The following is a 12,393-nucleotide window of genomic DNA, read 5'->3' as shown; positions in this document are numbered from 1 at the left end:
AAATGACAGGAACAATTTGTAAAAAAAAAAAAAAAAAGGATCATAATTCTTGAAAAAAAAAAAAAAACGTTCTTACCATCAAGTACTTTCATTCCATATTCTGTTGCCTTTTTTTGTATTTTGGGGGTTTTGTTTTTGAGTAGAGTTTTTATTTTGTCTTTGGTTCAGCAACGCGCGCTGCCATTTTCTTCTTCTGCAGGGTTTTTTGGCGGTTGGCAAACCAACTTAAAGATGCATTGTTGCCACCGACTGAGGGGGACACGGCTATATTTTAGCTGTTTCTGTTTCTTTTAAATAGTTGATAAAGTGATCTGTCTGACTTGATGCCAGTGGTGGCCGGCCCATAGGGGGTGCTCGGGCGCCGCCCTCCCAGATGTGGAGGGGAAAAAATATTTTATATATATAATTTTTTTTTTTTTACAAGCTTTATTATCACTGTCAGTTTTACTTAATAGTGTGTGTCTACATGCAATCTGAATTATTTAAACAACATTTCCACCAACTGACTCTCATTCAACAGTGAATTTCCACCAGCAGACTCGGATCATTTCTCTTCTTGGGCCCTCGTCAAAGCGCCCCAGAAGTGCAGCGAAATAGTCAAGTCAAGTTTATTCATATAGCGCTTTTAACAATAAACATTGTCGCAAAGCAGCTTTACAGAATTTGAACGACTTAAAACATGAGTTAATTTTATCCCTAATCTATCCCCAGTGATGAAGCCTGTGGCGACGGTGGCAAGGAAAAACTCCCTCAGATGACATGAGGAAGAAACCTCAAGAGGAACCAGACTCAAAAGGGAACCCATCCTCATTTGGGCAACAACAGATAGCCTGACTATAATATTAACAGTTTTAACATTAAGTCAGTTTCGTTGATGTTATAAACTCTTCATTGATGGAAACTTGAGTGCAAAACTGTTCATGACAACTGCAGACCTAAAGTTAGCAAGACAACTGTAGTCCTCAGCCATAAAAGCATTACTGTAAGAGTCCAGAGTGTCTTCCAGGTGTGACTTTCAACTGTCCTCATGGGGCCGTCCTCCACAAGAGCGATGCGATGAGACTCCAACCAGACACAGGGCACCAGGATGGATCAGGCAGGTCCGAGGAGCAGAAGAGGCCAGCATCTCAATCCCAGGACCGACATGTAACTCAGAGGGACAGATTTGGGGGGGGGGGGGGAACACAGGTTGTTAGGTATGCCCAATGTCACCTGAATAAGTAGGAACAGTATACATATTGCACTGAGTACAAGCAGGGACTCCGGCAACTAACTATGACAGCATAACTAAAAGGAGAGAGCCAGAAGGTAACACAGGCATGAGGGAGCCCCGGGACATAAAGCAGCAGCCACTACACCGTCAACAAACTTGAGTGAGCAAGCGAGTGGGGACTGACAGCATCCATACATCCCAGTTTACCAAAACACTCTGTCTGAGGATCCTCCAGATCTACACCTTTACCTCATAAACACCATTAACACAAGGCTTGACGAAACAGATATGTTTTCAGCCGAGACTTAAACACTGAGACTGTGTCTGATTCCCGAACATTACTTGGAAGGCTGTTCCATAACTGTGGGGCTTTGTAAGAAAAGGCTCCGCCCCCTGATGTAACCTTCACTATATGAGGTACCAGCAGATAGCCTGCACCTTTTGATCTAAGTAGGCGTGGCGGGTCATAGAGGAGCAGAAGTTCGCTCAGGTACTGTGGTGCGAGACCATTCAGTGCTTTAAAGGTCAATAGTAGTATTTTATAATCAATACAAAATTTGATTGGGAGCCAATGCAGTGTGGATAAGACAGGGGTGATGGGGTCATATTTTCTAGTTCTAGTAAGGACTCTTGCTGCTGCATTTTGAACTAACTGGAGCTTGTTTATGCACTTATTGGAACATCCAGACAGTAAGGCATTACAATAATCCAACCTGGAGGGAACGAAAGCATGAACTAGTTTTTCCGCGTCATGTAGTGACATTAAATTTCTTATCTTAGCAATATTTCTGAGATGAAAGAAAGCTATCCGGGTGATGTTAGCAATGTGAGTTTCGAATGAAAGACTGGGGTCAATAATCACTCCAAGGTCTTTTACTGCTGCACGTGAAGAAACAGAAAGGCCATCCAGAGTTACTGTGGAATCAGAAAACTTACTTCTAGCTGCATGTGGTCCGAGTACAAGTACTTCAGTCTTGTCAGAGTTCAGCAGAAGGAAGTTAATCAGCATCCAGTGTCTAATGTCCTTCACACATTCCTCAATTCTATTAAGCTGGTGTCTCTCATCAGGTTTTGCAGAGACATACAACTGTGTGTCATCAGCGTAACAGTGGAAACTAATACAATGTTTATGAATAATATCACCCAGAGGGACCATATATAGAGAAAAAAGCAGTGGACCCAAGACAGAACCTTGTGGAACACCAAACTTTACCTCAGTATGTCTAGAAAAATTACCATTTACATCAGCATACTGATAGTGATCAGTTAAATAAGACCTGAGCCAGGAGAGGGCCGTTCCCTTAACTCCCACAACATTTTCTAGTCTATCCAGAAGAATGGAATGATCAATGGTATCAAATGCTGCACTAAGGTCAAGCAACACAAGCAGCGAGACACAGCCCTGATCAGACACCAACAGTAGGTCATTTACTACTTTAACCAGAGCTGTCTCTGTGCTATGATGAGGTCTAAATCCTGACTGATAAATTTCATGGATGTTATTCCTATGTAAATATGAGCATAACTGCTGTGCCACAGCTTTTTCAAGGATCTTGGAGATAAAGGGGAGGTTTGATATTGGCCGATAATTGGACAGCTGACAGGGATCAAGGTCAGGTTTTTTAATCAGGGGTTTGATAACTGCTAGTTTAAAGGATTTGGGTACATAGCCAATCGTAAGGAGAAGAATTCATTATTTTTAGAAGCGGTTCAATTACTTCAGGTATTATCTGTTTGAATAGACGTGTAGGTAAGGGATCTAGTACACAAGTTGAGGCTTTTGATGCGGAGATTAATGAAAGTAATTCAGTTTCTCTAAGGGGAGTAAAACATTCTAATTGCTGATCTGATACAGTTATATTGTTAACTACAGGGTCACTTACATTGTCTGACCTTAAATTAGTAGTTTGAATTTTTTGTCGGATATTCTCAATTTTGTCATTAAAAAAATTCATGAAGTCGTTGCTACTCCATACTGCAGGTGTGCATGTGTCTATAGTGGACTTATTCCTGGTTAATTTTGCTGCAGTATTAAATAGGAATCTAGGATTATTTTTGTTATCTTCTATTAGGGAGGAGAGATATGTTGATCTCGCAGTACTAAGAGCTTTTCTATACTTCAGGAAGCTCTCCTTCCACGCTAATTTGAACGCTACCAATTTTGTTTGACGCCATTTACGTTCCAATTTTCGAGTGGTCTGTTTTAATGTGCGAGTGTCATCATTATACCAGGGTGCTAATTTTTTGTCTCTGACCATTTTCCTTTTTAGAGGAGCTACATTATCTAAAGTATGGCGGAATGTTGACTCTAAGCATTCAGTTGCCTGATCAAGTTCTGCAGGGGCTGACAGTGACCCAATCAAAGTTGACAGCTCTGGGAGATCATTTATAAAGCTCTGTGCAGTAGTTGACGTGACTGTACGTTTAATACAGTAGCGTGGTGAGGTGCATATATTATTACTCTGACATATTTTGAATGAGATGAGATAATGATCTGAGAGAACTTCAGACTGTGGAAGTATGACTATATTTTCTACGTTTAACCCGAATGTTAGTATTAGATCGAGGGTGTGACCACCATTATGGGTCGGTCCTATGACATTCTGATTAATCCCTACTGAATCTAAAATGGACATAAACGCTGTTTTTAAAGGGTCTTCTGGGTTATCGAAGTGAATATTAAAATCTCTGACAACTAAAGCTTTGTCGAAGGAAATAACCAGATCTGAGATAAAATCTGCAAATTCAGAAAGAAACTCAGAATATGGCCCCGGGGGCCTGTAAATAATAAGTAACGGAATTAACTGGGTAGACCTATTTTTTGAGGCTACATACATTATATGAGTATGAAGAACTTCAAATGTATTAAATTTATAACCAGGTGTGTGTGTTACACCTAGATAATCGTTATAAATAACTGCGACGCCTCCTCCTCTGCCAGTGAGACGAGGCTGGTGTATATAACTGTATCCAGGAGGACTCGCTTCATTTAATGCTATATTGTCATTTGGCTTAATCCATGTTTCCAAATAGCCAATCGTGTACGGTTGCAAAGGAAAAATAATAAATATTTGGCCAATCAGCATGGCCGAATTTAATGGTTTTGGGGCGCTGGAAATTTTGCCCCTGCTACAGAAAATGTAGCTCTCTCTGTGTGTCTCTCTCTCTCTCTCTGTGGTTAGAGGTGATGTTCAAAACTAGGCTTTTGGTTCATACTGGACAATAATCACATCTTTCTTGTCATAGTTTGTGTTCACAACAAGAGTGTCAACACTGTGTTTCACAGAAATACACCTAGCTCAAAAAACACACACACACTTCATAGTCACTCTCACAGAAATCTTACACTCACCTTAGAATCACACACACACCACCTCTCTCTCTATTTCTTTTCATACAATCACTCAGGGGCGGCACGGTGGTGTAGTGGTTAGCGCTGTCGCCTCACAGCAAGAAGGTCTGGGTTTGAGTCCCAGGGCCGGCGAGGGCCTTTCTGTGTGGAGTTTGCATGTTCTCCCCGTGTCCGCGTGGGTTTCCTCCGGGTGCTCCGGTTTCCCCCACAGTCCAAAGACATGCAGGTTAGGTTAACTGGTGACTCTAAATTGAGCGTAGGTGTGAATGTGAGTGTGAATGGTTGTCTGTGTCTATGTGTCAGCCCTGTGATGACCTGGCGACTTGTCCAGGGTGAACCCCGCCTTTCGCCCGTAGTCAGCTGGGATAGGATCCAGCTCGCCTGCGACCCTGTAGAACAGGATAAAGCGGCTAGAGATAATGAGATGAGATGAAACAATCACTCAGTCCCACACTCACCTTAGAAACCTTCCCCATCTCTCTCACTCACACACACACACACACACACATTCTCTCTCTCACTCATTCACACACACACACACACACACTCATTCACACTCACACATTCTCTCTCTCACACACACACTTCATAGTCACCCTCACAGAAATCTTACACTCACCTTAGAATCAGACACACACACACACCACCTCTCTCTCTCTTTCTTTTCATACAATCACTCAGTCCCACACTCACCTTAGAAACCTTCCCCCTCCCTCTCCCTCACTCATTCACACACTCACTCATTCACTCTCTCTCTCACACACACTCACAGTTGATTTGTATAGATTCAGCTGAATTCATACCCTTGCTGCAAAGTTCTCTTCAGACCTTGAGTATTGTATTGTATTGGATTCCATTCCTTTCCAAAGCATAAATGGAGCCTAATGTAGCTGTAAATTGTTAATTTGTGTGTGAAACTGCTGAGTTTAAGAAGGAAATTAAATTATTATTGTGGAATTGTCATTTTCTGATTGTTCATTTGAATGTTTATACTGGACTAGGCTGGGAAATCTACTGGCACACACCACCACCACCACGAATCTTTTTCACCAGCCGCCACTGCTTGATGCGCGTCGCCCTTTTGTTTTTCTCTGTTCACGGTATATGAGCTGATAGCCTAGTAGTAGAGTAGCCAATCAGAGCCTGCGGTTGCTCATATCCAGTGAATGTGGACAGAATAATAATGGGTATAATAGGAGGAAGAAGAAATGTTTTATGAAGGTCGGGTGATCATTAAAACGTCCAGATAAAAGAGATGAAGAGATGTAAAGGTTCCTCAGGTGGTCTGAGCTCTGAGAAGGTTCTTGAAAAGACCCTGAGAGTACTCTTAGGGCCCTGTGTGTTCTTTCATGTCTTGTTTCTCGCTTCTAAAAAAAAAAAAAAGCTCACGTCATAAGTCACATAAAAGTTTACGCACCCCTGAAGAGCTTGACGCTGAAACGCGCCCACGCTGATTGGACGTTGTTTTTTTTTTCCCCCTCTCCCTCTCTCTTTTTTCTCCTTTACCGGAAACATGACCCCCCTTCAGGTGGAGCGCGCGCGCCTTTACGCGCACCGGGTTTCTATATAAAGCCGCACAGACGCGTCCAGCGCAGGGACTCCGGTCACATCCCAGAGCAGCTCCAGCACAAGATAAAACCGAAACCCAGCATCACCCCGCTGAACAGGTGACGGTGAGGATGAGGATGATGAGGCGCGCGCCGGAGAGGTCCGTGAGGTCCGTCGTGCTGCTCGCGGCCGTCGCCGTGCTGCTCTCGTGCTGTCCCGCAGACGCGTGGTACAAGCAGGCCACCGGGCCGAGCTACTACTCCGTGGGCAGAGCCTCGGGTTTGCTGTCCGGCATCCGCAGGTCGCCGTACGTCCGCAGGTCCGACACGGAGTCCGCAGGAGAGAGCACCGGAAACGGCGTGATGCCCGAACTGAGCGCGCGACACATCACACCGGTCCTCAAAAACATGGTAAATATGATCCGGTGACGAAATCCTCAGCTCACTTTCCTCCTCACCATCACCATCCCAGTTCACACACCAGTTCACGGAAACGCGACAATTGAGGAACTTGAGAAGCGCTCGCGCAGCCCAACTCACCCAACCCAGTACTGCTGCGGGATCGATCCCAGTCTGTACTGGTGCAGGTGGAGAGATTCCGAGTGCGGACTGAACCACTCGGTCAGAAATCTGATCTGAAATTTAATCCGATGTCTGAAATTCAGATCTCATGGAAGACAGAATAAAGACGCGCACGCGCACTTCTGGACGGCGACGCGCTTATGTCGCAAAATGTTCCCGAAGCGTTTCACATCTCATTTATTCTTTACAATCAGCGCCCGGTAATAATCACAACAACAAGCCTGATCATAAAAAAGTGAACCCTCTTTAAACTGGTGCTGAGACTGTGGGGTGAGTTAGAAAGAGTTTATTAGCTTGATGCCTCAGAAACTAAATAACTTAAAATAATTTACATACATAGAGCTACAGTTTTTACATTTTCTTCTCAGTTTAAAAATTAAAAGAAAGATCTTCACAGTGGTGAGATAGAAAGTGACACACACACACGGGAGAGGAAGTTCTCTGTTTAAGCTAATTTCCTGTTTGTATTTGCAGGCCATCTGCATCAAGGACATTTCTCCGAACCTGCAGAGCTGTGAGCCGATGCAGGACGGCTGGAACACGTTCCGGTGCAGGGCAGAAGTTCTGCTCGCGTTCGACTCGCCCGACTGTTTGGTAGTGTGAGCGGTGGACGAGCGTGGAACGCAACCCTGCTCCTGGAGAACCGCCTGTCCTCCACAGTTTAGTGGTTTCCCTGCTCTAACGCACCGGCAGGACAGGAGGCTTTTCCAGGAGCAGGGTTGGGAACGTGTCTTCTGAAGACCCCTTTCCTGGTGTTCCGAACATCAAAGAAAAAACACCCCACCACCACCTGATAAATAACAGCTTCATTTCGACACTGAAATCTGGATGCTCGCTCCCTCACTCATGTTCCTGTCCAGATCTCGATTTCCACTCGGACTCCCGGCCCTGAATATTACTTATTTATTTTCCACCATTTTATCTCTGAAAACAGCAAGTAAACAACTAGACTACAAAAAAAAAGTGCTCTGAGAGAGAAACCATCACTGTTTGTCCTTTCTGTAGCCAACTGTGTGTAAATGTGTATAAACTGTTTAAAGAATGTTATTTTATTTATTAAACTCAGATGGTTGATGCTTGTGTCATTTTTTTTCCCCCCACATCTACAAGAAATAATAAGACATAAGAGACCCGGATGTGTCGATGACTGGTTCTATAAAATATCACGATATTCAGGACAGAATATTGCCATCATGCATTGTCTTTGCTTTGAAAATGCAGGACAGAATTTGTCAGAAATGTCACAAGAACGTAAAAATAAATCCTACATCGTCTGATGATCATTCACATCTCGACAGGACACCTATTTACATAAAACATCATGATGCACAGGGAGGTGTGTCTCTCACAAACGCACACTGCTGCAAAAACACAAATCACTTCACAGATTCAACTTGCAAAGAAAAAAAAAGTTATCACGAGATGTCCAAAGTTTAAAAAAAAAAAAAAAAAGAAATAATAAATCTAATACGGTGATCACGCACCTTTGGTACTTGGCCCCCTAATAACAAAAATACAATTAAACAGATTATTGCTGTATGACTTCATAAAAACACTGTGTACTGAAGCATGTTTAAAAAAAACAAAACAAAAAAACACAGTCCCTCCAGACAATCATTAACCCACAGCGCCTTTTCTGGTAAATATTAGCAGGAAGAGAAAACACACCGGTATGTACACATGAGCAAACGGACCAGCAAAGGACACGCTGTGTGTAAACACATACACAGACCCAGTTTGGACACACCAACAATTGAATATATTTATCCACTGTTGTAAAAGATTACAGCTTGTCCTCGGACTGTTAGAAAGCACCGACGCTGGAGACTCCTTCCATAACCGTTAACATTAAACAAGTCCCTGTAAATGAGCTTCTACTACAGAAACCATGATGCACTGGAAGGTTACTGGAGCTGCTGTTATAGGAAATTAATCAACACCTGATTTGAGAATTGACAGTTATTAAAGACGCTGAATGTGTGTGAATAAATTTTTTTTTTTAAATTAGTATTTAAAATCTAAATAGTCACTGCATGATTGTATCTGTTGTATGTCTTCAGTATTTGAAATTATAAATGAAATGGGGCTCGGCCCAGCCTGATGTGATCAGGGTGCCTAAACTTTTAGCTAGAACAGCAGCTCTTTACCGGTTCTATGTCTGTCGAACCGTTCATCTAAAAGCTCTTCCCTCGGTTGGCGTCTCCCGTAAGTGTTTGAGTTCCATCATCAGCACGGCCTTCAGCGAGTCCTCCTGTCCTGTGGATGGGGTGGAGTCACTCTGAAAAGACCACGCCCATCAGAACTACTACGCAAGCTAAAAATTTAACGAACGCCAACGTGCTGCATGACGCACACCAATTTTCACGTCACCCGTGTGCATGCCTGTATACTATACATCTCAATCGGTCACTCTCTTCACCCGTTTGCTTTCGGAATCCTTTAAAGCCTTCAACAGTGACCGGGTTTCGCTTCCTTTTTCAAAGGGTTCCAACATATGGAGATGCATTTATCCCCCTCTTCATATCTACAACAACTGTATCTCTCTCAGTCTCTCTCCTCACTCTCTATTGATCTATCTTCATCTCCACCATTCTCAATCTCTAGCTCTCCATTTCTCTCTCACACTTCACCACACAGTCTTTGTACATCTCAAATCACAATCTGTCTCTCCTTATGCATCACTCTCAGTCTCTCACTCATATCTCTCTTCCTGCACACATCTCCCTCACTACATCTCCGTCTCTCTGCAGGTTTCTTCTGTTTCTCATTCCAACACACACACACACACACACACACACACACGTTTGTTTCCGAGCTGAGGAGTGCTGTTTTGATTCAGCACCTCGGACAGCTCCAGACTTCAGGAAACTAACACGGTGAGCCACTGATCACTGAACCATCAAAAGCACGCGTGTGTGTGTGTGTGTGTGTGTGTGTGTGTCCCCGTCCGTCCTGGTGCAGTTATGCAGGTTTCACAGGGAGGAGAAATGAGCTGACAGTTACTGCTTTTCCACCAAGGCAGTTCCAGCGCTAGGTTGTGACCACAATGCTCAAAAATCCAGAGCTACTGTAGCGTCTAGTCTGAAGAATCCAGGGGTGGGGTAGGGTAGGGTAGGGTAGGGTGGGGTAGGGTAGGCACGGGACAGTGCAGTCTGCCATGGTTGTTGTCATGCTTGGCGCTAGTGATGAACCAGCTCCAAACCAGAACTAGCAGCAAGTTCATGTTGGTGGAAAAGGGTCATGTGTCAAGGTTAAAGGTCTCATAGCAGTGAAACAGCCTCCAGGTTCTCCTTCATTATAGTGTCCATAACCACCTGGAACACCACCTGGACGTTGGAGGTGTCCGTCGCCGTGGTGAAGTGGTGATAGATCAGCTTCCTGGGCGTGGCATTCTGAGATACAAACATGGAGGCGATGAAGCGAGCGGCAGAATCCACATCACAGTCAGCACCTGCAGAGAGAGAGAGAGAGAGAGAGAGAGAGAGACAAAATGCTGTTGAGTTAAAATAAACATTTTATCTTCTCATTTTTAAAAATCAATGCAAAAACAACCTCAGTAAAGAAACATTTTAGCTGATAAAAATTTAATAAAAAAAAAAATCTTTAAACTCAACATGAAGCATTTATTTATTGTATAAAATTTTAAAATGGCATTTCTATTTATTTTATTAAGACTCAGAGGTATTTTTTAATATCTTTAAAATCTTGATAAAAGAAATATTTTTATGTATTCAGCAACTCGATAAAGCTGTTTTTATTTCTCCGTCTGATCGTCCCTCACCTCTGTAGAGCGGCAGGTAGAGTCTGAGGTGACGCCCCGAGTGCAGGATCTTCTCTTGGAAAAGATCGATTTTGTTCATGAATAAAATCTGAAGAACAGAACAATAAGAGCAGTTTTTAATTCTTTTTATAAAGTTGTTTTAGAAGGTGCTTATTGCAAAAATAAATAAATCCATAAAAATATCTAACACAGTCATTAGTGTTGTAGGACTTGAGACCGGTCTCAAGACCGCTTTCTGACGGTCTCGGTTTCATCTCGGGAATCGACTGCATTTTTACTCGGCCTCGTCTCAGACACAGGAGACTCTGGATTTTATTTCAAGACCGTAACTGCAGGGATTTCACTAAATTGCCTGTGTACTGTGATTTATTTAACAACATCGTTACTGTGCTTGGATTTAAAACTTCCTGCTTCAAATGACACCAAAAATGTGACCCCTTGCCAATTCGAAAAATTTTCCTCCTGTTAACAGCCGTTCCCCTCCCCCTCCCCACCCACTGGTCTGGTTCTGGTCTCGTCTCAGTTTAGGTGGGCTTAACTACATCGCTAGCAATCAAGTGAGATGTGTGATATTTGTTAGGAGGAGATTTATCAGTTACAGGAGCTCATTAGCAAGCTCACAATCTCCTGCAGTAACTTCAGTGAGCGAGAGCACCGGTCCTGTTCACGCCGAGTTAGTGTAATGGACAGGTATGGCTCAAAAGGTGAGCACAGAGGTGGTTTCAAACTCTTCTAGGATTTTTTTTTGTCCGTTTGCTTTGTTCTTGCGTGGTAACTTTTTTTTTTCTTTTCCACTTGACATTATCCTATAAAACCCAACTTCTTAACTTTGAAATTCCCCCAAAATTCTGAAAAGTAGTATTTATAAAAATGGCCCCTCTCTGATTCATAGGAATTGTTTAATCACAGTATTGAAAAAAAATCCTGATAATGAACGTTCACTGGGAAGATCAGAAAAAAATTGTGACGTATTGCTTAGGATAATTGAATGTTTGGAAGACATTATTTCTAACAGTCTGTGTGTTCGCCCACTATTTCCCAATAATACCCTGGAGCTACTAAAATATATCAGTGGTGCACACACAGAGAGAGAGAGAGAGAGAGAGAGAGAGAGAGAGAGAGAGAGAGACACACACACCGAGAGAGGAGTGCGCGTGCAGAAGATGGAGGTCGTTCCAGCAGCCACACCCTCGTGACAGAACTAATGACTGGTCAGTGCTAATTTTAGTGTTCGAGTTGGTGAAGCACAGAAGCATGAGTAATGCGGTAGTGGGATGGTGTTTAATGAGGCCAAGTAAACGAGCTCATTAACACAAGCAGCGGAGTAACAGTGTGTGTAAGTTATCAGAGTACGCCTTCAATACACACATGCAGCTTAATGACCCACTGACTGAAGCCCTTGGAACACACGCACAATTACTGCAATCGCTCTTACACATATCTACCTGTCTATCTGTCTTTCTACGGCTCTCCATCTGTCAGTCAGTCTGTCTCTCTCTGTAGTATCCATCTCTGACCCTCCACTGGCCTGTAGGTCTGTCTATAAATCAATCCTTTTATATACACTGGTCTGTCCATCCACCTGCCCATCCATCTATGTATTCATTTATCTGTCGTTCTCTCTACACATCTCTGTCCATCTGCTCATCTGGGTTCATCCTTCTGATGCACATCAATCTGTCTGTCCATCCATCTCTCCCTCTGCACATCTGTCATCTCTCCATCTGCCTGCCTGTCCCCCTGTCCTAGTCTGTCTTTCCACCTGTCCCCGTCCATCTCTCCATTTACTTGTCCCTGTTTGCCTGCGTCTCTGTCCATCTCTCCGTCTGCCTGCCTGTGTCCCCGCCTGTCGGAGCACCTGTCCACCCGTCTATTGGTCCGTCTCTTCATCTACACCGTGTAAATGAAGGACTCTCCT

General features: G+C 43.4%; 2 protein-coding genes across 2 annotated transcripts in view; one reads left to right on the top strand and one right to left on the bottom strand.

Annotated features, from left to right (window-relative positions):
- The first annotated feature begins 6,180 nt into the window (after positions 1–6,180).
- On the top strand, positions 6,181–7,702 carry npb (neuropeptide B). Its single transcript, XM_060911472.1, has 2 exons — positions 6,181–6,523; positions 7,169–7,702. Exons 1-2 carry the CDS (start codon positions 6,245–6,247, stop codon positions 7,295–7,297), a joined length of 408 nt encoding a protein of 135 aa, XP_060767455.1. The 5' UTR covers positions 6,181–6,244; the 3' UTR covers positions 7,298–7,702.
- The window catches only part of gnav1 (guanine nucleotide binding protein (G protein) alpha v1), a 91,199-nt gene continuing 85,771 nt past the window's right edge, over positions 6,966–12,393 (bottom strand). The window contains exons 8-9 of the mRNA XM_060911470.1: positions 10,476–10,563; positions 6,966–10,145 (exon numbers count right to left, since the gene is read on the bottom strand). Of these exons, the coding sequence (XP_060767453.1) occupies positions 9,955–10,145; positions 10,476–10,563 (279 nt within the window). The 3' untranslated portion in view covers positions 6,966–9,954. The remainder of the gene's footprint in view (positions 10,146–10,475; positions 10,564–12,393) is intronic.

This window comes from Neoarius graeffei, chromosome 27 (assembly GCF_027579695.1).
Source record: "Neoarius graeffei isolate fNeoGra1 chromosome 27, fNeoGra1.pri, whole genome shotgun sequence".
NCBI lineage: Eukaryota > Metazoa > Chordata > Actinopteri > Siluriformes > Ariidae > Neoarius > Neoarius graeffei.
The sequence above is the reverse complement of the archived record's forward strand: the minus strand, read 5'-3'. Positions and strand labels throughout refer to the sequence as shown.

Coding starts and splice junctions, on each gene's coding strand:
- npb (XM_060911472.1), top strand. CDS start 6,245: ATGAGGATGATGAGGCGCGCGCCGGAGAGGTCCGTGAGGTCCGTCGTG. Junction 6,524..7,168: donor CACCGGTCCTCAAAAACATG/GTAAATATGATC, acceptor TTGTATTTGCAG/GCCATCTGCATCAAGGACAT.